Source organism: Psittacula echo, assembly GCF_963264785.1.
Source record: "Psittacula echo genome assembly, chromosome: 5".
NCBI lineage: Eukaryota > Metazoa > Chordata > Aves > Psittaciformes > Psittacidae > Psittacula > Psittacula echo.
In genome coordinates, this window is record NC_137739.1 from 3,638,913 (window position 1) to 3,665,612 (window position 26,700).

At 45.9% G+C, this 26,700-nt stretch overlaps 1 protein-coding gene across 6 annotated transcripts in view; it reads left to right on the forward strand.

Moving 5' to 3' along the window:
* The first annotated feature begins 2,337 nt into the window (after window positions 1–2,337).
* Window positions 2,338–26,700, forward strand: part of SMURF1 (SMAD specific E3 ubiquitin protein ligase 1) — a 46,894-nt gene continuing 22,531 nt past the window's right edge. For all 6 annotated transcript variants that reach the window (XM_080618538.1, XM_080618533.1, XM_080618534.1 and 3 more), the window contains exon 1: window positions 2,338–2,516. In XM_080618538.1, coding sequence (XP_080474664.1) covers window positions 2,462–2,516 — 55 coding nt within the window. In that variant the 5' untranslated portion in view covers window positions 2,338–2,461. The remainder of the gene's footprint in view (window positions 2,517–26,700) is intronic.

Genomic DNA, 26,700 nt, shown 5'->3' on the forward strand with positions numbered 1-26,700 from the left:
TCTTAATGTATTGGAGCTCCTGGGAATGTTTTCTGGGTGGTAGGTGCAGCCAGAAGCTTTCTGCATTAAGCTGCTTGGAGAGCAGCGTGATACCAGCACATCCAGCTAGGATCTCATAGGCTTGACTTGGCGTGGCTGAAGCTGCTCTGAAAAGCTGTTCAAGAGGTGTTCACCCTTCTGCAGGTGAAACCACCTCCATGAGAGAGGGGATGCTTATAGCAGAGAAGGAAATCAGCCAGGGGCAGATGGGTTATGGTCATCCCTGTGTGCTACTCCAGCCTCCATGAAGTATTGGGGTCTGGAGGCTGTATAACTGCTTGGTTAGGCAGCTCTTGCAGCAGGAGCAGTTCTTCTACTTCCCAGATGCTATCCACTAGCCTGGAGCCCCATGATCTGGCTCTGCCTGGAGCTGCCCTTTAATGATGAGGACTTGTATTGCAGGTTTCCATTGCAGGTCACTGGTCCTTGCTGAGAGGAGTTCTCCCTTTGGTCTCTAGCTGCAGGCTGAGCAGAAGGTGAGGATGGAGTTGGTGTGGCTCTTGGGGCCAGCTTGCAGCAAGCTCTGGTGCCCTGTGTCTCCTCCAGGCCACCTAGGGCAAAGGGAACTGGTTAAAGCCTGGTTGTGTTCCATGCCCTGCAAGGCATGCACAGCCCTGCCTGTGTGTGCCAGAGCTGGGTATCACTTAGTTAATCTTAAATGCTGGAACTGATGAATCACGAAGTGCTTCCTGCTTCTTTTTCCTCTTCTTGGATCCAAAATGATGTCCTTAAAGCTGCGATAAAGCGGTGCCTGAACATGCACCTGAACCCAGTGCCTGTGGAAACGCTTTGTGTGTGCCCCCGGGTTAACAGAAAGGGCTCTGAGCATCTTCCCTGGCTGAGAAGGCTGATGCAGCATCTGGAACTGGTCAGATTTCACGAAGTAAAAGGAATCTGAGGCAGGTGCTTCTTCAGCGTAAATGGAGATGTGGACCGGAGCTGGGCTCTGTGTGGCTGCCCTGCCTTTGGACTGTGGTCCAGCATGGAGCATCCCCTAGGGCTTTCCCAAGGGGTAGAGCTGACCCTGAGTTGCTGTTTGATGATGCTCTGCTGACTAAAACCAAGCTAAAAAGAGAAAGGGCAGAGGTGTTTGATGTTGGCCCTGCTTTCTTGCATGTGCTAGCATAAGCCTGTAATAGAGAATGTTGTATGGAGCCTTGGGACCCAAGCTGCTCCCACCATGATGTCCTCAAGCTGCAATAAAGTAGCATCCCTGTAGCCCGGAATGCACTGGAGAGAAGAACATCCCCTTTTCATAAGAGCTTTGGTACGTGGCTGATGTCCTGTGCTGCAGGGCAAGGCAGCGGAGGAGGTGGTTGGGGATTGAAGCTACCTGCTTCTCCCAATGGGCTGGGCTGGGGTATCCATGGGGACCAGCGAGGGGAGATGCTGCTTCCCCAGAGCAGCAAAACCTCCCTCTGGAGATGCACAAGGAAAGGAGCTTTCCTAATGAAAGCATCCCATGTCCTGGCCCCAGAGGAGCAGAATAGTGGCTGCTCAGTCCCCACAGTGCCGGAGAGCTGGGAAACGTGCTGCCGGTGCCTGTGGTGCCCTGTGTGCCTCAGACTGGGTCCCAGTTAATTCATGCAGGTCAGGCAGGGTCTATTTGAAAGCACTTTTATGCCATTTCCTACCTTGCATGTCACCCGCAGGCACCCCTATTCACCCTCCATGCCACCCTGAATGACACTTAGCATGTCACCTCCCTTTACCCTCCATGCAACTCCCATGCCACCTTCCATGTTACCCCCCAGGCACCCCTATGTCACTTTCTATGCACCCCTATATATGCTCCATGCCACCCTCCATCCCACAGCCATGTCACCGCAATACCACCTTCCATGTCATCCCCATGCCACCCCCAGGCACCCCTATATAACCTCCATGCCATAGCTATGTCACCCTGATGCCCCCTTCCATGTCACCCGCAGGAACCCCTATGCCACCCTCCTTGTACCCCTGTATCTGCTCCATGCCACCCTCCACCCCACAGCCATGTCACCCCTATATACCCTCCATGCCATAGCTATGTCACCCCAATACACCCCTATCCCCCCCATGCACCCCCCCTCCATCCCACCTCCCCTTCCACCTCCCCCCCACCAGAGGGCGCCATCCCCTCTCACGCCTACCCACAGCGCATACCCCCCCCCGACCTTCCCAAGATGGCGCCCCCCCTCCCTTCCCAACATGGCGCCTCCCTTCGTCTTCTCCGCGCCGCGCGTTGACGTCACCGCCGTCCGCCGTGCGCGGGGCGGGGGCGTGCCCAGCGCGCTCCCCTGGCCGGGCGGTGGCGGCGGCGGCGGCGGTGTCTGAGGGGAGCGGCCGGGCCCGCATGGCGGGGGGACGTGGGGCTACCGGTTGAGACCGCGTCCTTCTCCTCTTCCTCCTCCTCCTCCTTCTTCTTCCTCTTCCCAGCGCGATGTCGAATCCCGGGACCCGCCGGAACGGTTCCAGCATCAAGATCCGCCTCACAGGTAACGGGGCGGCGATGGTGTCTGTGTGTGGGGCCCGGGCTCCCCTCCCTTCACGCCGACAGGCCAGGCGGCCTGTCGGCGTGAAGGGAGGGGAGCCCGGGCCCAAGGAGAGTGGGGCAGCGGCGTGAGGGGAGGTGTCAACCCGCTTGTCTTACCCTCTCCTTCCCCCAGGCCAGAGCACCCTGCTCCTTTATGGGGTCTCCTCTGCACCTTCAGTGTAAGGGAGTTCATTGTGTCCCCCCTATTCCAGCAAGGCAGAGCGCCTTGTTCCTTCCTGGGGTCTCCTCTACACCTTCCATGTGGGGATTCCTTTTGTCCCCCCCTCCATTCTAGCAAGCCAGAGCACTCTGCTCCTTCTTGAGGTCTTTTCTGCACCTTCCGTGTGTTCCCCCCCATTCCAGCACGGCAGAGCACATAACTCCTTCGTAGGAGCTCCTTTGTACCTTCTTTTGGGGGAGATTCCTTGTGTCCCCCTATTCCAGCAACCCAGAGCACCCTGCTCCTTCCTGGTGTCTCCTCTGCACCTTCCATGTGAGAGAACCTTGTATCTCCTCTGTTCAGCAAACCAAAGCACTTTGCTCCTTCCTGGGGTCTTTTCTGCACCATCCTTATAGGGAAACCTTGTGTGCTCCCTGTTCCAGCAAAGCAGAACAGCCTGCCCCTTCCTGGGGTCTCTTCTGCACCTTCCACGTGGGGATTCCTTGTGTCTCCCCTATTCCAGCAAGGCAGAGCACTTTGGTCTTTCTTGGGGTCTCTTCTGTGCCATCCCTATGGGGAAACCTTGTTTCCCCCCCATTCCATCAAGGCAGAGCGCATTCCTCCTTCCTCGGGTTTCCTCTGCACCTTCCATGTGAGAAACCTTGTGTTTCCTCTGTTGCGGCAAGGCAGACCACCCTGCCCCTTCCTGGGGTCTCCTCTGCACCTCCCATGTCAGGGAACATTGTGTCTCCCCTATTCCAGCAAGGCAGAGCACTTTGGTCCTTCTTGGGGTCTATTCTGCACCATCCCTATGGGGAAACCTTGTGTCCCCCCCATTCCAGCAAGCCGATGCACTTTGCTCCTTCCTGGGGTCTGTTCTGCACCTTCTCTATAGGAAAACCTTATGTCCCTCCCTGTTCCAGCAACCCAGACCACCCTTGCCCTTTCCTGGCCTCTCCTCTTTCCCCAGGAGGATCCCCAGGGCCACCTCTCTCCCAGCCTGGCTTTCTCTGAAGCCTTTCATCATTCCTCTTGCTTCGCTGTAGTTAATAAACTCCCCCCCACTCCCCATGTGCAGAGGAGGAGAACTCGGTTGCTAATGAGACAACGTGCGTTTACTTGCTTTTAGCTTCTCTTTCGGTGCTTTTTTAGCTGTTCTTCCTCCTTCCTCTCAAGTTGAAGGCAAATCCTGCCTTCAACTTCCACAGTCCCTTCCCTGAGCGAGAGCTGACGCCAACCATAGTGTGCGTGACGAGGCCTCAGTGAGAGTGCACCTATGGATAAACCCATTTGCATTGCACCCTGAAAGATGTGGATTCAGCCTCCTAGAAGCTGTTCCGGTCGATGCCGAGGCTGCTGTTTTAATGGGAAGAGACCCAGTTTCTGCTTCTTGAGGCTGTGGTATGAATTATTAATAAACAAGGTGCAATCCAGTCTGTCAAAGGCAACAAGTGGATGGTGGAGATGTCTTGGGCTGAAGGAGCCATGCTGCTACCCCAGGTCACTGCCATTGATTACGTAGAGCTGTTTCTGCATAAAACAGTGCCCAATAATGAGAAAACAGCGTTAGTTAAACTCCAGTTACAGGTTAACTTGCTTCTGGCATGGAATGCAATCAGTCAGAAGCAGCTTGTCCCCAAAAAGTCCTGGTTTGCTTTTAATCCTTCATTTGATTCTGTGCTTTGGAAGACCGGGGTTGGGGAGGATCATGGAAAGCTGAGAATCCTTTTCTTGGCTGTGAGAAGGCTGAAAATAGTCTTAGGTTGTATGGATGATGCTTGATGTGAAATGAGTGTTGTGGTGCTGTGTCTGAAATGTCAGCTCAGTCATTCCTATGCAAGTCAGTCAATAAAAATGTGAGCGAAGTCACTGAGGCCGTGGTCCTGGCCCTCCTTCTGAGCTGAAGGATAGCATTGAAATTACAGAGAGAAGCTGTTGGGTTTCATTGGAGAGGCTGAGTGCTGCATCCGAATGCTTTGTTGCTTTTAGCATGCACTCGAGAATGTTGTCTGGAAGAGGCTGAAGTTTCACGTTATTGAGCAACTTTGCGGATGATTTTTCTCCTTACTCCACTTTTTGAGCTGTATTGAAGCAATCTGCTTGCTCCGACGCATTTTTTACGAGCGGGGAATGGGTGGTGTGACAGAAATTGCTGTATTTAATCAAAAAAGAAATTGCTTTGGGAGAAGTTTCGCTTCCGAATCGTTAGGCAACACCGTGTTCTTGGCTTCGCTGGAGACCAGCGTGCTGACTTACCTGTTCCAAAGAGCTAAGCATGCCTTTTGTTTTCTCGTCTGTTTTGCTGTTGGGAGGTTGGAGCCAATTTAAATCAAGACAGAAGGAGCTCTTTTGTTATGATTTACTACCTGCATTGTGTGTCCTGTGATTAGAAACTGTCTATGTTTTACCCTGCTGAAAATAGCGGTGTAAATATCTCTTTAGGCTGAAGATCCCATTTACTTTGCAAATGCGAAGGGAACAATGGTAGAATCTCTCTTGCTTTTTTTATAAAGGCATAATTGTATTTTCCTCATATATTTGTATTGGCAGCATGTTGGGATTATTTATGTGGATATATCTAAAAGCTTTGGATCCTCTGACGATTGTGGGATATCCTCTTCCAGCTCTTACAGAGCGGTATCAGTCCTATCCTGATAGAAATGGTAATGAAACAAAATGGCAAATGATGCATCCTCTTTAGAAACACTAAAAAAACCCCAACCTCAGGAAGGAAGTTGGATGGCATCTTAAACTCATAGAATCATAGAATGGTTTGGGGTGGAAAGGACCATAAATCATCCATTTCCAACCCCCTGTCATGGGCAGGGATGCCACACGCTAGACCATGTCATCCAAGACTCCGTCCAACCTGGCCTTGAACACTGCCAGGGATGGGATGACTCTGTGTCCCGTGGCTCTCGACCATGCTGATCTCTCATCCTATCTCCATTTCTCCTGTGCCTCTTATTCCCATTGCAGCTTTCACCACTGCTGGTGATGCAGGAACTAGAGAGATCCCTGGCCATGTCTCTTGCTGCTTGGAGCAGTTCTAGGCAAAGTAAGGTAAAACTTATCATTAAGTCTGTGGTTTCTTTGTGCTGCCCTCAGGGTAGTGCAACGGTGGTGGAATTACCCAAACAGAGATGGAAATAATGCAGCGATATTGTGAACGTGTGTGCTTGGCATCCCCTGCATCAAGGAGGAACATGAGCCACAAACCAGGGGACCTTTGTGGAGCACATGTCCCTTTGCACTGATGTGCTTCTCTGAAACCTTTGTTTGCTGCTGCAGTCGCTGCTCCCTGGGGAAGTTCCAAAGGGTTCATCATCTCTGAGGCTTACACGCGTCTTGCTCATGCTGTTATATCACCCTGGAGTGCTTCTGAAACCTGCAGTCTCATTGTGCTGGGTAGCAGAGATGTTCCCGTTCCATGTAGCTTGCAGGCCAAGGTTGCAGATGGAATTGGGAAGAGACTGTGAAGAAGTGGACTAAAGATGGAACTTTTCTACCCAAAAAGCTACAAGTTGTGTTGTGGCTTCATCATTGGCTATTTCAGCAGGGTCTCTGCTGAGGTGGCAAAAGCTGGCTGGCTTCTGGTGCCATTGTGAAGCTAAGAGATTGGGAAGGAAAAGGCATTGGTTTAACCTTTATGGATCACTCCATAGATGGAGGCAGGGAGGATCTCGTGTATGAGGTCAGATGGAAAAACCAGTTTCTTTAACAGAAAAGCCAGAGTTGGTACAACAGGAGAATACAGGTGTCTCCAAGCACCTCACTTAGCTATGGTTCAAAGTACTCGAGAGTGTAAAAGGCATTCCTCGTCGGCAGACCTGGCTGTTGCTGGGATTTTGGAAGGAGGGTGTGGGCAAGAGCCCTTCCATGTGTGAGGAGAGCGCAGTGTAGGAAGCATCAGGGAGGAAGATGAGAAGGAGGCAGGCGGTTTCTGTGCGCTGAGGGAAAGAACCAAACGGGATCTGTAGGTGACAGATTTGATTGTTGTAGGGAAGGTGCTCAGCAGTGACAAAGCAAGAGAAAGAGGTGATGCAGGTGAGTATCCAGAGCAGCACTTTCAGTTCACTGTATTCTGCACAGGTTAGGGAAGTCCCATCCACAAAACTGACCAGGTGGTAGCTGGTAAATGGGTGGCTTTGGGTCCTTTTGCAGATGTGCGTTTGTAATTTAGGGATGCATCAAAGAATACAGTTACTTCAACTAGAAAACAGAATATTACGTTGCCTTAAAAGCAGAGTTCACATCGGATTGTTACAAAAGCACAGGTTAAAATGTGTCACAAACATCAGTACGTTTTGCTTGCCTTTCCTGACTAACACATTAATCATTGCAGCAGAGTTAACTGAGTGATCAATAGCAACACTGATACTGGAGACCTGGACAGTTTTATGTCCAGTGTTCAGAAACAATGAAGATCTGTGTAGAGATCTCAATATCAGGCATTGTCAATCCTTCATAGGCTGTCTGTAGCTTTATGGTTGTACATTAGAAGGGCTGTGGGTTACAGCCTGAGAGCACTGGTGCAGGACAAACAGCGGCTGCTCAGCCCAACCTTGGCATTTGGAACTTAATACTGAGCCGGTTTCATGCAATGGGGAACACGATGGGAAGCGGCAGTAAGTTGCTCCAAATATGTTTTGCGTGGTAATCTGGGAGCATGGCGAAATCTGTGTCTTGTTATTGTCTTCTTGTAAGGATTTTCTCTACTCCATGTCTTCTGGCAAGCGGGTTGCCTGGTGTTTGGAGCGCTGGGCTGGAACTTCACCACAGATTCCCTGTGTGACGCTGAGCGAGGCGCTTAATCTCTCCCCGCTTCTCTTCCCCATTTGTCTTATGAAGTCATAGTGTTTGGTGAAGGTATATCTGGGGCTGCTCAAGCCCCTTGGATAGGGATGGTGAAGAGGCTTGGGGCATATAACTTTAAGGACTTGAACAAGCCAAATCATCCTGCTTTCCTGGGGGGAAGTTCGAGTGCAGCCTTTGCAGCCGGCCAGCTGGCATCTTCGGGCTGCCGGAGTGGGAATCCAAAGAGCAGCCTTTTCCTCTGGGCAGGCTATGGGTAGTGAGGCTCCTTTTTTGTTTCTCCCAGTAAGTCAGAACGGTGCCAGCACCATTGTCCTGGTGGAAGTAAATTAAATATCCAAAAGGAGTTTGTTTGAATATCCCCCTCAGGCAGGGAAAGGAGAAACAATAACTGCTTTATTCCCAACTTGAAACTTTCTTTTCTCAAATTGAATGTCTTCATAGAAGGAAATGCTATTTGGGATGTGGTTGTGCAGTTATTTAATGATTTCTTCTTTTTTCATTCCATACGACCCACCAGTCCAAGACCAGTTTTCTCTTCATTTCCTTCAATGGCTTTATCACGTTTTGTAGTATCGTACTTTGTGTTTCCAGTTCCTCGGCGAGGAAGTGGATTTTACACATGATGTTAAGTGTGCCAGGCTGCTGACCTCTTCTTGACAGCAACTGGGAAGCTTTTAAAGCTGCAACTGGAAGTAAAGATGAATGAGACCCCTTGGTTGTGTCTGTAGCTGGCTGGAGGTGTGCTTGGTGGGTCAATACATGAAGAATTACTGCATGGAAATACCATCCATGCCTGTGTGTGTTGGAGGTTTACCTGGATTGCTGCCCAGCTCCAAGCAAGCCTGGTTGACACACTTAAAGTGGGATTAATCTGGTTGGATTACTTGCTGCTATTTATGGTTCCAGCATTAAATACTTGCTCGGCTGTCTGGCTGGTTTGGGCCACGTTGGTTGAGGTAGTGTGATAGGGCAGTGGCTCAAAACAGATGCAGTTTGATCGGTCAGTGTAGTACTTTTGAAGTTCAGGTATGTACACAGCAGAGAAACTCCTTTAAGACTTGAGTGGAGACAACAGTAAAAAGATGGGGCTGAAAGAGGCAGTTCCATCAGCCATTTTTTCCCCTAAATTAGGAATTCAATCTTTTTTGTTACGTTGTGGTCAGTGAGAACTTGAGTCTCGAGGTACTTGTTGACAACCACCACGTTGTTCCTCCTGTTGTGATCTGCTCAGGTTTTAGGGTATGGCTGTGTTGGGGTCTCACATATAGTCCTCATATATGTGACTCCTTTTGACACTGAGGACACCACTGCAACTGATCAACTTCCAGCTTTATTTACCTTGATATCATCTCACCTTCTTTAGGATGTATACTGGAAAGCCTGAAGTTAAGCATGCAGACAGTGCTTGTGTTGGGCTGGTGGTGAGGAAACTGCACGGCATCTGACTGTGATGTTTCAGGTGCTTACAACTGAGTTCCTGCAGATAGATACTGCTGCAGTAACTCAAGCTGTTCTCTCTTATGTTATCTGTTATGTTGCTTTCTGTTGGGAGTTGATTTTAGGAGAGGACAAACAGGAGAGAGAGAGAGAGAGCAGTGATTTCTTAAACCACGCAGCAGGCTTTGCTAGAGCTTGTTTATCAGTATATATCCATTTACAATAGATTTATTTAAGTATTAATGTAGTATAAGAAGAAACCTGCACACATATTTGCCAAAGGAGAACCAGTAGCTCTGCAACAGGCTCAGATGCTGGTTACATGCCTTTAAACTTTGTTTCACACCTCTTTGAAGGGAAATTCAGTTATTCCTGCAAGGGGGTCCCTGGGGATCTTTTTTCCCCCCGTTTTCCATCTCAATCTTTCATTGTGAAGGTCTTAAAACTCAACAGGAGGATGTAGCAGAAATGTTGTATTTCTTACAACTATTCCCTTACAAACTGGCAGCTACACTGGGAATATTTGAGGGTACAGGAGGTGGAGGATACGTTTGACGATGCTCTGGGTGAACTGGCAGAATACGCACGCATGCTGGTTTAGAGAGAATCTCTCCACAGGGCTGTAATAGCTTGATGCCTTCCTCTTCAGTAAGTCATTTTTGTCAAGTTAAAGGCCAAAATTCAAACTGGCTTGTTGTCAAGGACACTAAGCACAGCAGGCAAAAATCCCCAAGGCTACCCAATTCACAACGTAGATAGATGAAGCTGGCAGAGCATGGTTTACTTGTTTACTCCCCTTCCCTTCCCCCATGCAAAATCCTCTTGCCTTGTTTTGGGGTGGTTTTTTGTTGAGGATATGGCCACTATTATGCATGCTAACACAATTTAACAGCAAGTATTTAAATGGAAGGTTTGTTCATCTGTATGTGGGGAAAACAATCGATTATTGTTTAGGAGTAATGAAGAGATAATGCACAATCCCCCCCCCTCCAGTGACTGAGTGGGGCTGTAGGCTGCTCGCTGTTCCAGCTGTGCTCACCTCTGTCACAGCTGGAAGGACTTGGCATTGGCAGCATCACACCCTGGTGGGCACCAGGCCTTTACACGGGCTGTTGTGTAGGGGAGCAGTTCAGATGGGTTAAGCTCATAATCTGAAATGGTGCTGTTAGAAACATAAGCAACAATGGAAAATCCAATGGAATTAGGTGTTTGGAATAGCTTTTCTATTTTACACTTTACTTCCCGATTCCCTTGTAAGAATGTACAACAGCCCATTTAGGAATAAAGGGCCGTGTTAAACCACACTATTAACTTCAAGTATTATTGACCACTAGAATACTCCAGGAGTATTATGTGTCCCTGAATGTCCTCACTAATGGGCAGTTTCAGCCATGGTTGGGTTTTTTCAATGGTAGATGGTTCTTTCCCAACTGATTATGAAGAAAATAAAAAGTCTGTCTTTTTCTTTCATAGATAAACCTTATATTATCTTTCTCCTGCAGTAGTTTTTGCTTTTACAGGTAAGATACAGTAGGTAAAGAAGTATTTCGCTTGGATGCAGTCTTTCTTCCCTGAAGTTGATGCGTTCTTTCTAGACACAGTTTATTATTTGGAGCAAAATGGCATTTTGGGATGAGTGAATTAGGAAGAACAACGTTTTCTTTGACCTTTTCAGATGTTTGCATTTTTGTCCTCTGCAGAAATCTGCCCATTTCCTCCCTCTAATGGTTACCCTAAACTAAAATGCAAATGTTCTTATCAATTGGAAGTTTCCATCTCTTGTTTACTTCACAAAATGGCAAATTAAATTCGCATGTGTTACAATCTATTCCTCTAATTGTCTCTCTGGTTTCCAGGACACTGTATTAAAAGCTCTCCCTTGTCTTTTTTTCTCCTTAAAATGAAGGTTAAAAACCCATCGAAGAGAGTTGCCTTTTTAATTATCTGCAATTCCAGGCCACTGCTGCTATGAGTCTGAACTCTTCTTTTTCCATGGTCCTGACTTGACTTCCTCACATCCCAAACACAGTCTGGATTGCATCCCCCAAAGCCACTGCAGCAGAAAACCCAGTCCCTGTGGTCAGTGGTTTTGCATCTTCTAGGCCATAGGGTGTATGACGCAAATAGTTCATTGAAAAGGAAACATCTTTTGAAATGCTCTGTTTTCCTCAAGAGCGAAAGAAAAAGGAAGTTCTCCAGACTGCATGTGGAGATTAACTGAGTATGGGTTGTGCTGTTGCTTTAACATCACTTTTTAACCACAGTAGTGCAGAATTTAGCACAGCAAGGAACTGCAATTTGATTCGGGCTTGTGGTGATGGAGAGACTTACAGGGGAAGCCTTGTTCTTTGTCACTGGTAAAGACTGTTAAGTTCTAGCTATCCTTGAAGCTGATGCGCTTTGGTTTTCTTTTCCACGCTTGTAGACATTTTATCAAGCATGTGGGAAGTTCAGGTTAAACTTGGAATGAAAATGCAGAGTTGTCCTGTTCTACGAGTGTAAGTCTTATTAGCAATGCCTCCTTGTTGAAAAAGGCTTCTTTAGTGTTAATGGGAAGAGAATCCACTACCTTTGGGTTTGGAACTGAGTGGGTGAATGTAAACTAAAGGTCTGATGCCAGAAAAATCGGGTGAATTCCGGGTCTTGAAATCGTATTTACTTCAATGTTATATATAGTAGAGATTCCAAGTAGTATCTCTTGTTTCTCTGCCGTAAAATCATCTGCAGACAGGTAACTGCTGTGCTGAGTACTGCGATGGCTGTATTTACATTTCAGTGTCTGTAAATACCCTACTAAACCACAGGTCAGAGGGAATGGAATTGGATTGGAGAAAAAGAATAACAAACGCATGGAGTGTTGGGACTTTGGGAATTTGCAGAGCCCTTCGGCATATCTAACTTATCTCCCAGCTATTTCTGACGTCAGGAGTTTTCATGCTGTGATCTGCTGATGCGTTTAACCCACTCCTGAAATTACTTCTGTCCAGAGTGGAAATACTTCTGTTGAGGTTCCCCCTTGCATAGATGGGTGCTGGAATAAAGTGAGATATCAGGGAGCTGGTAGGTGCCAGCTGGTAGGTGCCAGCTGGTAGGTGCACAAGGTGGGAAGCATGGTGTGGTCCATCAGCATGTGAGCGTACTGGAGTCAGAGAAGGGGCCCGAATACGAGGCTTTAATGACTTAGTTCAACTTGGTAGCTGTATAATATAGCCAAGCTGTATGATGTGATGTAACCACACTCGGGTTTAAATCTGCCCCCGCACCTTTCCCCAGAGATGCTGTAATTCATTAAATAATCCAACATTAAACTGGCTACTGCAAAAGCACAGGCTGTAGGAATAAATGTCTGGCTCTCTGTAGACCTGACTTCTGCAATAATTAGCATCACAGAATGGTTTGGGTGGGAAAGGACCTTGAGATCATCCAGTTCCAACCCCCCTGCCATGGGCAGGGACTCCTCACTCTAGACCCTGTCACCCAAAGCTCTGTCCAACCCAGCAATTAACTGAAATACGGTATATGCTCCATGTGCAGCTAATGTGCCACAACAGGAGCACCTACATCTTTTATTCCTTCTTTCCAGGATTTGTAGGGAATTGAATATTAACAGACTTCTTTCAAGACGTTAATTAGATGTGTCTGTTCCAGCACAATAAAGGAGCACAGGTATGAGAGTCAGTGGGTCAGACTGACACAAGCGTGCAGCCTTTACGTGTGCTTAGGCTAATGTCATCAGTTGCAATGATTGTGCTGTCACCAGCTCTTATTAGGAGTTCTTTTACATGGTTTGAAAGGAGACTTAGGCAAACAAAAGCAGCATGTACATGGGCACTCTTCTGTGTTGTGTTCTTTAGTTGAAAATGAAATACCTTCTCAGAATTAAAGGTCTGTCTGGAAGCAGGATAAATCAGGAATACTTCAGGATAATCCAGCAGCTTGGCTTGGACCTGCAGTCGCAGTGATTTCTAGGTTTTGTTTTCTTCAATCACAGGAGTAATTGGATTTGTCTGCAAATGATGTTTTGATAAACTTCAATGGAAATTAGCAAAGCAGCCACTAAATGGGGTTTATAAAAAAGTTGCTTGGGAAAATGTGTTGTAAGCAGTCTGCAATTCAAGGCATTTCCTTCGCAGGGTGCTTATCAAGTCTGCATGTGCAACTCCAAATTGAACTAGGACATAGATGAGAACTATTTTTGATAGAAGAGGGGAGAATAAAAAGAAGAAGAAAGCTCAGTTGGGAAGTAGTATCAGGGGTTTTTATCATTGCCTTAGGATGTAAATCCTACAAGTGCACAGAGAGAAAAGAGACTTTGAAACACAACACATTAATCTGTGATGTTCGAGATGATGCTGGTAGTGTAAATGTGATTGAAATAGTCATTGTAGGAGTGGTGAGTAAATACACGAGAAGCCTTTGGATAAACTGCCTTCTCTTTGATACTATACCAAGTAAAGACAAAAGGTCCTGCTTGTTCCTGTGATGTTTCTTCACCAGGGAGGTTGTATCAGCAGAGCAGCTGCCAGTTTTAAGGGTGATCATGCTTCCAGATGCCAATGTGGAGCTCTTTATGATAGCAGCAACCAAAGACTCTTGCAGAAGGTCCTGATCGTGGCCACCAGCCTCTTCTGGGGTGGTGGAATGGAGATGTTGCAAGACCAAGGGGAAAAGGATCCAAGACCAAAGGGAAAAGGATCCAGCAAGTACTTCTATAGGGATTTCCCCTAGATTGGAAGCTGCTATTGCTCAGGTTCTGGGCTTTTGGAGGTTTCACAAATCAGCAGTGAAACCTGGCACATGGAAGCTGTCTGCAGGTTTTGGGAGGTGGTGCTGCTGTAGCTGGCCATCAGGCTGATGGATAAACTTATGGGATGAGCTTAATCTTCTTTCCAGACTCAAAAATTACCAGACTGCAAAAGGGGATCATACCCGTCATTCTCCTCAAACTCATTTTTGGCTCTTCATCTGATTTCTGACAGATTTGGTAAAGACAGAGATTATAAGTGTACCAGGTCTCCCAGACTGATGGAGATGAGCAGCTTGGTAGAACAAATGCCCCTTCCCATGGTCCACTGAAGAGGGCAAGGTCCAGGTCCTGGTCCCAATTGTGTGGACAGATATGAAAGGAGCGACCTGGGAGAGTAGGAAGGGAGCTCTGAGGTAGGAAGCAGAGGAGCATGTATCTATTAAAATCATCACACACCTGAAAGTAAACCAAGCTTCCTGAATTAAACTCCTGATTCCGTAACCAGATTGAGAATGGGGTTGGGTTTGGGGATTCTTTTTTGCTTGTTTGGTTTGTTGGTTGGTTGGGTTTTTTTTCCCTTAGAACTTAATATCGTTCTCTGAGAAACATCCAGTTGACTTTATCGTATACCTGTAATAACACTCCCTATATGTGTGCTTTAACTTAGGAGGTTTGTGTTGCTTTTTAACCCAGATGAAGCTCATACAAGGATTCATCTGCGTCCTGCGAGCGTGTCGCTTCCAGCGTCAACCAATGCATCAACCTCCTACTGGTGTTTTTTAATTACAAGAACAGCACTATCACTTCCAATTAGTGCCACACAGCTTATTTTAGTGAGAAGCAAAGTGGTCTTTAAAGGGGTTTCTCTCGTGAAAATTGTTTATTCCATCTTGCTCCATTTTGCTCCTGTCTAGTAGTTTGTCATTCAGTGCTTGGACTGTATCAGGTTCCTTGGCTCCTGTTAGTGATAGGAATGCAAGTAAAAGGCTTGCTTTTAATATCTCCACTATTTGATAAATAGGAATCACCTTGTTAAAACCGAAACCATCAAACAAGCAGTTTATTCTCTTCTGGTTCCCCCAAAGCAAGCGATAGCCTGTTTTGAAGTGCATTCCCTGTGTTGAAAAGGCACAGAAACCTATTTCTGGCAGCTTCTGTGTCATAGACTGTGAAGAGCTGTTTTTTGTAACCCTGCTCAGTGAAGTTGTTAGGCCTTTCTTTTACTGAATTACAGTGAGCACAAGTAACATATCCAGTAAATTTAGCCCTCGTGAGAGTTCTCCTCATGCAGCGTTTCATTTTACCTGGAATATTAGCGCCGTTAACCATCCGTGTGAAATGTAATGCATTGGATCTACTGAATCAATTTGAAACGGAAAGCAAGCAGTGTGAGGCTTTGACTGAACCAGCTGTCCTCATGGGTTGTTTTGGTAGAGATTATGTTTGGGATGTGTTAATATGTTTGATAAACACCTTTTAGCTTAGGAGAGCTTTCTTCCTCTGTTTTTGGTTGCAGCTGAGTGGTGTCACTTGCATAAAATCCTATGTCTGAATACAAAACACACGTGTTAAGGTTGTATAGGAAGAGGCGTGATATCTTTTCATTCAAGCTCCCCTTTATGTATCTAATACCTTTGATCAAGGTATCTCGGAGCAGTAATGGGATTCTAATTCACTGATGTAATGGACACAGACATTTTGTACAAGGAAAATCACAAACCGTTGCTGTTGCAGGCAAAGTGCTGCATGTGTAATGCTGAGGAAACTATGACCAAACATCCTGGTCGGAATAAAGCACTGAAACGTTTTCATCAAGATTCCAGCCTTTATGAGTGGATTCACATGGGATCAGAAAGGGGGTTTCCTTTATTGGGTAGCTTGCAAGTTGCTCTTAAAGCAATTCCCTGGTGGGGGAAGTCCACATAGGCTGCTGTTAAGCCACTGCTGAGAAGCTGACTTTGCAATGAAAGCATTTATATTTTTAATTACAAAATTCCCTGCTGGAATGCTGCATGCATGCTGTACGTTGTCTGTTTGCAGTCTAAACGCTGTTGTAACCCTGCTCTCTGCAGCCAGTCTGTAACTGAAACATTCGTAGCATCTTTTGGCTGGAGATTCAGTCAAGGACGTTTTGCATCCTGCTTGCAAGAAGATGGTTCCAGCCTTTCTTGAAGCTGCTCCAAAGGAGATTTCCTTCCGTAGTGGGTAGGGAAGTCACTGCTTATGGTCCAAGGGCTTAGTGACATCCTCTTGTTGTCATGACCTACCATGCTTAACCGATAAGCAAATGGACATATTTAACATAGCTAGATGGGACAGGATAAGGGCTGGGGTCACTCTGTATCCGTGATGTGTGTTCTGCTTGAGCTCACTCAGCTCATGAGTTGGTGTTGGCAGAATAATGTGGATAAATGTTTTAGGGGCATGAAGGAAAGGGGCTGTGTCTATGCCCATAGGAAACAGACCTCCCTCCCCACATCCTGACCAAATCGAAGAGTGTTTGCCATCATGGATTAGTTGTTCTTGCTCACCCATAGATTGGCTCTGCCTGCCCTGTTTGTTTTGTTCTTCATCCCTGGTGACTGTCAGTAGCGCCGGGCTGAATAAACAGAGACTATTGATCAAATTTGAAGTCATTCACTTGGCAGTTTAAATAGATGCTGTCCTATATAATTAGAACAAGGGAGTAACACATAGGCTGATACAGCTTTATTCTGAATAAAAGCCTTCTTTTCATGAAATCTTGTTTGGTGCTATTCAGCTCTGGGGTTTGTGCCTCTCATAGGTCACACAAGAATGAGACATTTTGTCTCAAATACCTACAGTGGAGAGGATGCTTTTGCTTGGGTAAGAGCAAAGACACTGCTACAGCATGGATCTGCTGAACTTTGCTACTGATTGGGAATAACATTAGGAAGAAGAGGGTGAGAATATGAGGTTATTGGTTAACCACATCCACCTAGAGCACACCTTGGGGAGGAGGACCACTCGGTATTGCCCTTATCTTCAGAGCCGCTTCAGCTCTGAAGCAGTAGCGGGTTTTGATTGTCCATCTCACTGCTGGGAGAAACACACGTGCCTGTTAGATGTGGATGTTTGTACTCAAACACAACAGGGGATTAATTATTTCTGAAGGAAGACGTTTCCTTTTTGTGGCTACTGTCGCGCAATGTGCCTGTCAGCCTTCAAAATGATGGCAACGTCTGGGATGCAGCACAGCCGTAAGACGCCGAGTATTTTGCTCTGTGGTGTAGTGTGAACGCACCAGCGAGGAGCAGCGCTAGTGTCACTGATAGATGTGCAGTGTGTGCCCGCAGCCAGGCCGCTGCTCCTGAGTCACCCTGCTGCCGGTCCCTCGAGAGCAGGCAAATCCCGGAGCAGGATGTGCGCGCGTTGACCCACATTTCCTGGGGCAGAGCAGCCGTCACGTGCAGCTCACTGCTTGGGAATCAGATGAGAACTGATGTAACTTGGTTCAGCCGGTATCCGCAGGGATGCGCTTTTAGGGATTTGCCACTTGTGTGATTAATACGTGATTAGGTGGATTGGAGAGTGTGTGTGCTTCTCGTAGGCAAGACTTAGCATTGAACAATGGCAGCATCAAAAGAAGTCTTTTTATGTATTATTCTCTTATAAATAGGGCTGGTTATTAAATCAGATCTTTTCTCTAACTAAAAGCTTTCATACTAAGTCCTGCAAGAGTTTGTTCCATAGGGATGTTTTTCCTGCAACAGATGGACAAATGCCCTATAGAAGAAAACAGTGATTTCTTACTAGAAAGGCAGAAGTAGGTGAATGAATGCTAAAAATTCAGCTCCCAAAAGCTATTAATGTCTCTGTAATTGCAGTCTTTTTTTGGAATAAGCCTCATTCCTGTCCCATTCTCCTTTTCCCTCATTCACAGCTTCCTTATTCCTGCACAGACACACTCAGCCCCCTCCTTCCCCATTAGCTGGTGTCACCACTGTCACCTCCCGCTCCCCACGCACCCCATGTGAGTTGGGCAGAGAGAATAACCCGAGAGGAGCTGATTGACTGGCAGGTATCCAGCATTGGTGCCCTGCACAAATACAGGCGTGTGTTTGGTGCTTCCTCTGGTTTTCCTTTGTAAACAAGGAGGGTTTAAGCTGAACTGGGAACAAATGAAGAGAAACCCCAGCATAAAGAAGGCAGAGCAATTTGTAATGCCTTGGGTGGATGTTAACAGGGATTAGAACAGGCTGAAGAATCAGAAAACAAACTACTGAAGACCTGAAAGCTGAGAATTTCCAGGTATTAAAAGCAATATTCTAAACCCAAGTACTCTGTTCAGAATCAGAAGTGATGCCAAGGATTTCATCTCGGAGAACACAATTCCTTCCCCTTCCTGAATGTAAACTGCACCTTCATTTTAGCTTTTCTATTGGAAATTCCTGAAGCCATTTTTCCCTTTTTGGAGTTAGTTTTTTACATTTCACCTGGCCAGTCAAGGTGTCACTTTTCCATTTCTTTTTTTCATGTGCCTCTTGAATCATCTGGAACGTGTGAATAGGAAACATTTCATATGCAGATATCCAGATGTGTGGCTGTATTTTGCCCAATGTCAGTACACAGAGTTGCTGTACCAGGCTTGTGGTTAGTGCTCCTGCAGAACACCAGCCTGACAGTGGCTGCTGCAAGGGGAGATTTACATCAGACATGAAGCAGAAGCTCTCCCCTGTGAGGGTGCTGAGGCGCTGGCACAGGGTGCCCAGAGAAGCTGTGGCTGCCCCATCCCTGGCAGTGTTCAAGGCCAGGTTGGACACAGAGGCTTGGAGCAAGCTGCTCTAGTGGAAGAGGTCCCTGCCCATGGTAGGGGTTGGAGCTGGATGAGCTTTAAGGTCCCTTCCAACCCAAACCATTCCATGATCCTCCTCTGTGTGTCCCGTGGTGACAACTAAGTTCTGCTCAGCCTGGCTGAATGGACTTGGAAAGATGCTGGATGCGGCTTAATGTGAAACCCTGCTCCATTCTCGACAGACAGTGTCAGTTATAAAACTGCTCACCTCCCTTTTAGTACAGATTTCCTACAGCAAGGTGTCCAGGTGGTATTTTTAACAGCTCTGTGGTGGGGTTTTTTTGTAGCAATACCTTTACTTGACTATTTTAAGTCTTCCCATTTCAGTACTGACACAAGCTGAAACCCAGCTAAAGAATGGAGGTTAAAACTGGTCACTAAACATGCGCAAGAGCTGGGAATCATCAAGAAGAGAAGTCAGTTGAATGTTTTCATTCCATCTAACATGGGCAAACCCTACAGGTTTTCCCACAAGGCACTAAAAGCATTTATATCTCAGTACTAAGATCCAAGTTAGGATTAAACCCTCATTTATTATGGGCTATTAGGCTGTGCCACTTCTTTCCAGCACCAGCTTGATCTTGATGATCCATATGTTTGTTATCCTCAGGTTGATAACGACAGCCTAGGGAGCTATGGGAAGAGAAAGAATGACTTCTGAATGAATTCCAGCTGGTTCAGTTTTTGGCTGTCCATTCACTAAGTAGCCTAGAACAAAATGAACTCATTGCTCTGGGCTTTTGTACACAGTTAACTCTTCACTGCACATTGACTTTCACTGCCCTGACTTTTAAATGTGAGCTCTCTCTCAGCCTGTGCAGAAAGTACCAGGCCATCTCATCTGTTTGTTATCATGCTCACCACAATCCAAACACCACATTGGCGAATAAGGAAGGCAAAAGCTTTAAGAGCATGAAAAAGTTTCTTTGGCAAAGAGGCCCAAGGCTTTGAAAAGCTTTATATGGCAAGGCTTGAGGCTTTTTATGTTTCTATCTGAACGTGCCAAAAAGCACTCGGCGTACCTCAGTTAAAACACAAGCCTGGAAAGCAACTTAGATGCTCTAGAAACGAGGGGAAGTTTCTAAGTCATTTGTTAACCTAAGGTATGTGGGTTTGAAGCACTGATACGGTACAGCTGCCTTGCTTGAAAGGAAGAATGCTTTTCATTTACCTACAGAAAAATTTGGGGTGTTGACTTTGTGCCTCTTGAAAAGTCATCCAGTACCTGTTGGAATCTGTTCTGGTAGCAGGAACTGGAGTTGGTTGTAGTGCTAGAAGAGGCGCTTGGTAAGTGTTGCTCTTTGCAAGAGATTTCTAGCAACTGCTTGTTATAAGATTGCTCAGTTATTAAAGAAACGCAAAATGAGCCCAAAACACCTTAAGCCGAGTGCACTGTTGTTATATACCTAATGTTGCATAGGTTAAATTTCTCTGGGGAATTTCTCTATTGGCGATTCCTCACTCAAATGTTTCAGAATGAACACAGAAATGTGCGTTCTTGACTATGGTGACCACGGTGGTCACCAGCGTTTCGTGCTTTTAATTGTGCCTTGTAAAATTGCTCAGGCAAAATCTGTTCTTTCGTATTTTCAATGTTTTTAAAGATGATTTAATCTAATTTCATTTTGCTGCCAGTTACCTTCAACATCAGCAGCATCCCAGGTCGCCTGTTCTCTGGCCAGCTTCCTCTTCTTGCTTCGCTTTAGTTGAGCGCTGAGTCGGGCAGCCCTACTTTGACCAGAGCCAAACCTGCATATTTAGCTTTAAGGCATGGGAGTTGCTTAACTAAAACTCTTCTACTGATACATTTAAGCCCTCATGGGATGAACTAATAGTTTACATAGTTTACAACTTACACATAACGCCATTCATTTTTTAAATAACAATGTTCTTGCTTTTAAGCAATCACTTGATGCAAACCAGACATTAATTTTGCCCTCTTTATTAAAATAACCCCGTTGGAAACTTCTGTTGCTATAAAGTTGATTTTATACCTTATTTAATTGCAGTGCGATATCAAAGAAGCCAAATACTGGTTCTGTCTGGAAAAAACGAATCTCAGTTCTTAAATAGAGATTGGGCACATGTTAAATCGCCGTTCGTTTTCCCTCCTTTACAATAGCGTTTAACATTCAAATTGCTTTGTTGAAATATTGCCACTACCTGGATGTGCAGGGATGTAAATACCAACCCCTCTGTGGAGAGACAAAACATATGGTTTAGGTTTTAAACTGCAGAATCTGCTTTGGTTTAGCTGGGAAGTTTTAGATCTTTTACTGTTTGACAGTAATTCAGTGCTTCCATTGAAACGTTGCTTGGCTCTATCTGGTCACACTTTGCCAAGGATTTCAGTACCAAGGTTTCTGCTTTCTGCTCTCAGGACCAAGGTTTTTACGTGTTTCCCAGTGGAAGGCCAGACTTCTTTCTGCTTGCTGCAGAACAGACAGATATTTTGAGGCCACACAATATGTATATGAAGAGAACCGGCAATAATATTGAGTTCAAAAGTACAAAAGTTGTGTGTTCTGTTCCTGTCATTTCAAAACCATTTTGCTGCGTGGACAGAAGCTCAAGGCCACAGCTGTTTTAATTGCTCTGATTGCTTGAGCCTTCTAATTCTAGGTCTATGGGTAAGCATCCGCAAATGTGTTGCTTCTGGTTTTGGTTTCTTGTTCCGTGCTTTTCCCTCCTTTATAAAGCAGCAGAGAGCAGTTGTGCTGGTTTTCCTCCTGGACTTAGGAAATGAGTGTCTTGTAAAAGCTCTAAGTCCATTCATTGGATGGTGTTTTGTGGGGGGGGAAAAATAAAGCTGCCGTTAATAGAGAAATGTACTTGTAACTTGAGTCTCGCAACCTGGTTATAAACCATACAGTCGTAGCAGTGGTATGGCTGGCCCCATAGAGGATATCAGGGAAGAAAGGGAATCTAAATTTCCGTGGTTTATAAGGAGCAGGAGATTTATTGGAAAAGCCTTTTATGCACTGAGTTAGTAAGCAAATGATCAGCTGCACGGGAGAGTCCTTCTAAGGTGCTTTTTGGCAATGAAAATAAGGTGTTTAAGGCTTTCCACACTGAACTTCTGCAAGTGGAGATCAGAGGCATGTTAAATTAAACACACCTAAAGGAAACGCTGACTGAGCACTTGGCTGTGCTGCATATGAGGACTCTCATTCTCCGTTACAGGGGTGTCCACTATTTAATACGTTATTTCTGTCTAAGTAATGTCTTGAGTGTTCTGTATTTGATGAATAATTCACTGTTGTTCATCTGATATTTCTCAGAGAAACAAATCTATACGTCTCACTATCTGGACAGCATTTTGAGAAGGGACCTTTCGCTTCCAGGGGGCAGGACTAAATCTGATGCCCAGCTCTGCGCAGGACCTGTTGTAAGCAATGTCAGGTTGAGTACGTGATCCCGTTAGGTACTAACATCTGGAGAGATTTGGGAAAGGTGCTTTGAAACCTCCCAAGTGTTAAAAGTACAAAATATTTTTGGCAATCTTGGTGAAATGGAGTTTGGAATCCGAGTTATGAGTGCATGTGGGTGGAGGAACATGGTTTTCATGCTTTAGGAATTTTTTTCCAGATGCTTTCTCAGTGCTTGGGTAACTGTAAAAGTGAAGTATTAAGCCTTCAGCATGGATTTATTCCTTGCTTTTAATGTAATTGAAGGAAATCGAGCCACGTAGCTTCCTGGTGCGTTTTGAGCTTTGCTATGGGGATGATGTTGCTGGGCTCTGTTTCCAAACGTGAGCACAAGTACATGTAAGCTGCACGGATAGACCTGTCCTGATAGGCACTACCTGCTTGAAAATCCACGGTATTCATTGCACGTGGTTGGAGATACAAGAGGTGTAAGGCAAGAAATCCACAGCTGCGTCTATCCCAGTAACTACAACTTGCACAGTGATGTGTGGAAGGAATGTAAAATCCCACTTTGTGGCTTTTATTTCCAGTAGGAATTCTGTCATTGCATTTGCTTTGTTTAGCTGTAAACTAAGAGTTTGTGTTTGCCCTGAGAACAGGATATTATCCTGTGTGGTTTTAAGGGAGGATTTTAGTTCTCTCCAGATATTTCTATTGCTGCTGTACGCAGAGGCTGACACTCTTAGCTGCAGCCTGAGAGTATCCTTTGTTTACAGAGAGCTTCTCTGGAGCCTGTTTGTGGACCCAAACAAAGGGAAAACTTGCCTGAATTTGGGAAATCCCTCTCTACAAAATCAATATTCCACTTGGTCGTGGTTCAGGTAAGGGTGGAGGACTGAGCTTTAAACCCCAAACAGTGGACAGAAATGACCTGATGTTCTGTTAACGTTTTCTCTGGTCAGACTGTCATCAATAGGGTGTTCTTTGGGCATGGCTGTAAAGTGGCAACAGTAAGAACAGATTTACCTCTCCAATTCCAGTGCTCAAAGAAAGTGGTTGTGCTTTGAACACGTTGGGAGACAGCGTGCCAGGACTTCATGTCTGTAAGACTCAAGCAGTCGGAGATGCTTGGGGCTTATGTCTATCTAGGAAATAGGAGACTCTGTAGGGAGTATGAGGAGGTTCTTGGCCTGGATTAGAGGAAGGCATAGCAAAGTCGTAAGAAAACTGATGTAATAGCTAGGATTTAATGAAAGATTTAATCTGGGAGGTAGCCTTTATCTCAGGCATTTGTTATGGGTGAGCAGAGGGGGAAGGAGAGAAAGAGGAGTTAGTGTGAGGGATAATTGGATATGCTGCTTTCCACCTCTCTGATTTGTGTGCCTTTCTCTGCTTCTGTACAGCAGCCCTGATTCAGCTCGCTATTGATCTCCCGGTTTTTTATCCCTGCAAAGTTCTTCAGCTAATTCCATAACTGAGTGTTTCTCCCAGGTTTTACATCTCAGTCTGTTCATCCTTAAACTTGCTTTACAGGTCTCAGTTAACTGGGAATTTAATGAGTCTTGTTCTTCCAATAGGCCTATGCTGGTTCTTTAATGATTTATGTTACTGAGGGCTAAATCAGCCCTTGCTGCTGTGTATAAGAAGACTTATTGTTGGTCAATTTGAGTAATTCTTAGGAATCCTGGAGTTGAAACTCTTCTGTTTTGTCAACTTGGTATTGTTTGCACTACGAGGACCGACTCGTTCATGACGGGTTTCTGCTTAGGTAGGATGGAATCTTGATTCCTGGCTAAGTAGATACTTTAATGACATGTTAATGGGCTAATAAAAATGGGTTCTTCTGGGCGTGTGGTTTTTTGAAGATCTCTTCAAAGTTGTCTAGTGTTTGCAACTGGCTGCACGAAGCCAAGTTCCAGCCCACGAGGAAAGCAAGCCTTGAAAAGAGGCTTTGATTTTTCACTGCAGCCTACACAAAAGAGCCACAAAAAGGCTTCGTGTATCAAATCGAGCAACTCTTTGAGAATCGAGGGGTTGTTTTTAATGAAGCACTGCTTTAATCTGGTAGTCAAGGTCTGCTTTAGCATGAGTTCAGGCAGAGTCTTACAGTGTCAGGGTAGGGCATGACGTAGGCTGGTCCTTGAAGGCTGAAGGGTCTCGGGGGGGGTTTGGTTGGCTGATGTGTCAGATTGCAGATGTCAGTGGCCTCATGATGCTGGTGAAGGCCACTCAACGTACATTCTGTATCAGATTAGTTCTGTGCAGCTTATTGGCTTATTTGGCTTCAAGGAAGGGAAGGCTTGAGTTTTGTTTAGCTTTTTCTGCATGCTAGGCACTGCAGTGATTCACAGTCAGTGACTGAGAAGTTAAAGCACTCGGTGGAATTATGCATTTCAGTCTCAAGCAGGCGAAGAGGACGACCAGAAGTATTCCTAAAGCAAACAAAAAATAGGACTAGAATAGAAACCTTGGCCTTTGTGGTGACAATTTAGATTCCAGTTTGTGAATAAAGGGGGGTATTTTAGTGCACTGATGTGGCTAGCTGTAAAGAAACGGCATTTTTACACCCTTCGTGCCTTCAGCCGTCTTTCGTTTCCCATTAAACCCTTTCTCTTGTACCATGCCAAGGATTGTCACCCTTTAAAAAGCACAGCACTTAAACCCTTCATGGGTTGTCTGGTAGAGAAATAAACCCAGACATTTATCTGCAGTGAAGTCTCATTAAAGTTGTGGGCAGAGAAGAGGGCAGTGAGCAGAGCCCTATGTAAAGCCGTTCAGAAGGGATGCTTTGTGGGATTCAGGGTATTTTCCACAGAATAGGCTGAACCATTTGGACGGGACGTGATTTCACATCACAGCTTCAGCAAGGGTTTTAATTGTGGCCATGGCGTTCGAGGAGCATGGGGTAAAAAGCTGATGTTTGCTTTTTTCCCCCCTTGTTTTTGGAGGCTTTTTTTACACTTCAAGCACATCATTTTTGCCGTGCAGCCTCTCAAAACTTGCTCAGAATGGCACAATTTGTGCTGTGGAAACCAGCCTCGAAGCTGGGGCTGTCCTGCTGTCCAAGAATAGGTTTGGAAGGGACCTTGAAGCTCATCCAGTTCTAAGCCCATGCCATGGGCAGGGACACCTTCCACTAGAGCACGTTGCTCCGAGCCCCATCCAGCCTGGCCTTGAACACTGCCAGGCATGGGGCAGCCTATTCAAATAGGAACTGCTTTGCAGCCTTTTGTATTTGCAGTGATATGCTGTGGCTTTCGTTTCATTTTCTGTCAAGATCTTTATCCCTCTCCCCTCCAAAGCCTTATTGTTCTTTGCTCCTTGCTAGTATCTTAAAACCTACCAATCTGTGATGCTTTTCATGATTGTGCTACCTATCTCTGTGATTAAAGGTGGTCAACGCAGAAGTAAATGTTAAGTAAAGCCCTTTCTACATCCCCAGCCTGCTGGCCTGTGTTTGTCTTGTGTCAGAAAGCAGAACGAATGTATCCTGGAATCTAGCTGCCTGTTTGCACAAGCACAAATGATTAACCTGGAGTAGCAAAGGGAAGGCCAGAGATGGCTGAAGGGTGGATTTGCTAGCAGCGTTCACTGTGACCTTCCCACCCCTTTCCTCAGGAACATATGGACGTACTGCTGGTTTGTCTTGTCTTCACAATTAACTTGAGTATTAAATTGAAGGCTGTTGTTAGCTCTGATCCTCTCCACGTGTAAAAGTCCTTAATCTGAGCAAGGAGGCTCTTACCTTTAACTTGCAAAGTGTGGATGAGTGCAGTCCCAGGTGCAGCTTTGCCTGCTGCTTTGCCTTGGGACTGGCTGGGGCCTATGGAATATTGCCGTCACTTACCTTTTGGTTTTCCTTTCTTCCCTAGGTCTCAAAACACAACCACCTAGTTTTTACACTGCAACAGAAACCAGTTGTAGCATCCTAACACTGTGGGATGGGGTATGTTGTGTGTGAATAAACCCCGTGTTGATGCAGACAGCAGCGTGAGGACTCCTGCAGACTCACAGCCATCCTTTGAGCACTGACAAGGAGGAGGAACATGCGCATGATGGCTTTGATTTTGTAGGCTGGGTCTGTTTGCTTGGGGATGTTAAATCGTTCCCTGTCCAGGCTGTCTTTCTCTGCCTCCCTTCCAAAACTGCTGGTCTTGCTGCAGAGGTAGGTGGTGAAGAAGCACCTTTCTGATGCAACTCTCCACTGGGTTGTTCAGACCTTGGTGCCACTCTGTGCTTTCCTTACTACACCCGTCTGTAGCTTGTTCCTGCGGCACCTCCTGAACCACAGCAGATGATTCATTCCTGCTTTGGAAGCAGGGTGGACAACTGGGGGCTGGCAGAGGAACCACTCCACTCACTCAAGTTCCATCTGCATTGAAGACATCCCCAGGGTGAATACTGACTTTGTAGAAGGCTCGTCCTTTCTCTTCCTCCTGCCAAAAATGCTTTCATACTAGCACTTTACCCGGCTGGCTAATTTGGCCTTTGAAATTGCCTCGGTAATGTCAGGTACTTAAAAAAACATTCCCATCCCTTTATAAATATTACAATCTAGATGTAAAGGCATTGTTTCAGTGCTGTTTGGGACCTGTTGTGTGAAGAAGAAAAAAGTTCTTCAGTGCTGTGCAGCAATCCAGAGCGGGAGTATAAACAAATACTGTGTCAAGCTCAAACAAGTCGGTTGACTTTGAGAAGGCAGAATGTAAATGCCCAAGTCAGGAGAATTAGTACCTTTGGTAACGTTGCAACGAATGCAGGGAGATTGCTCCTGCTGACAAGCCCCAAACCCTTTCTTAT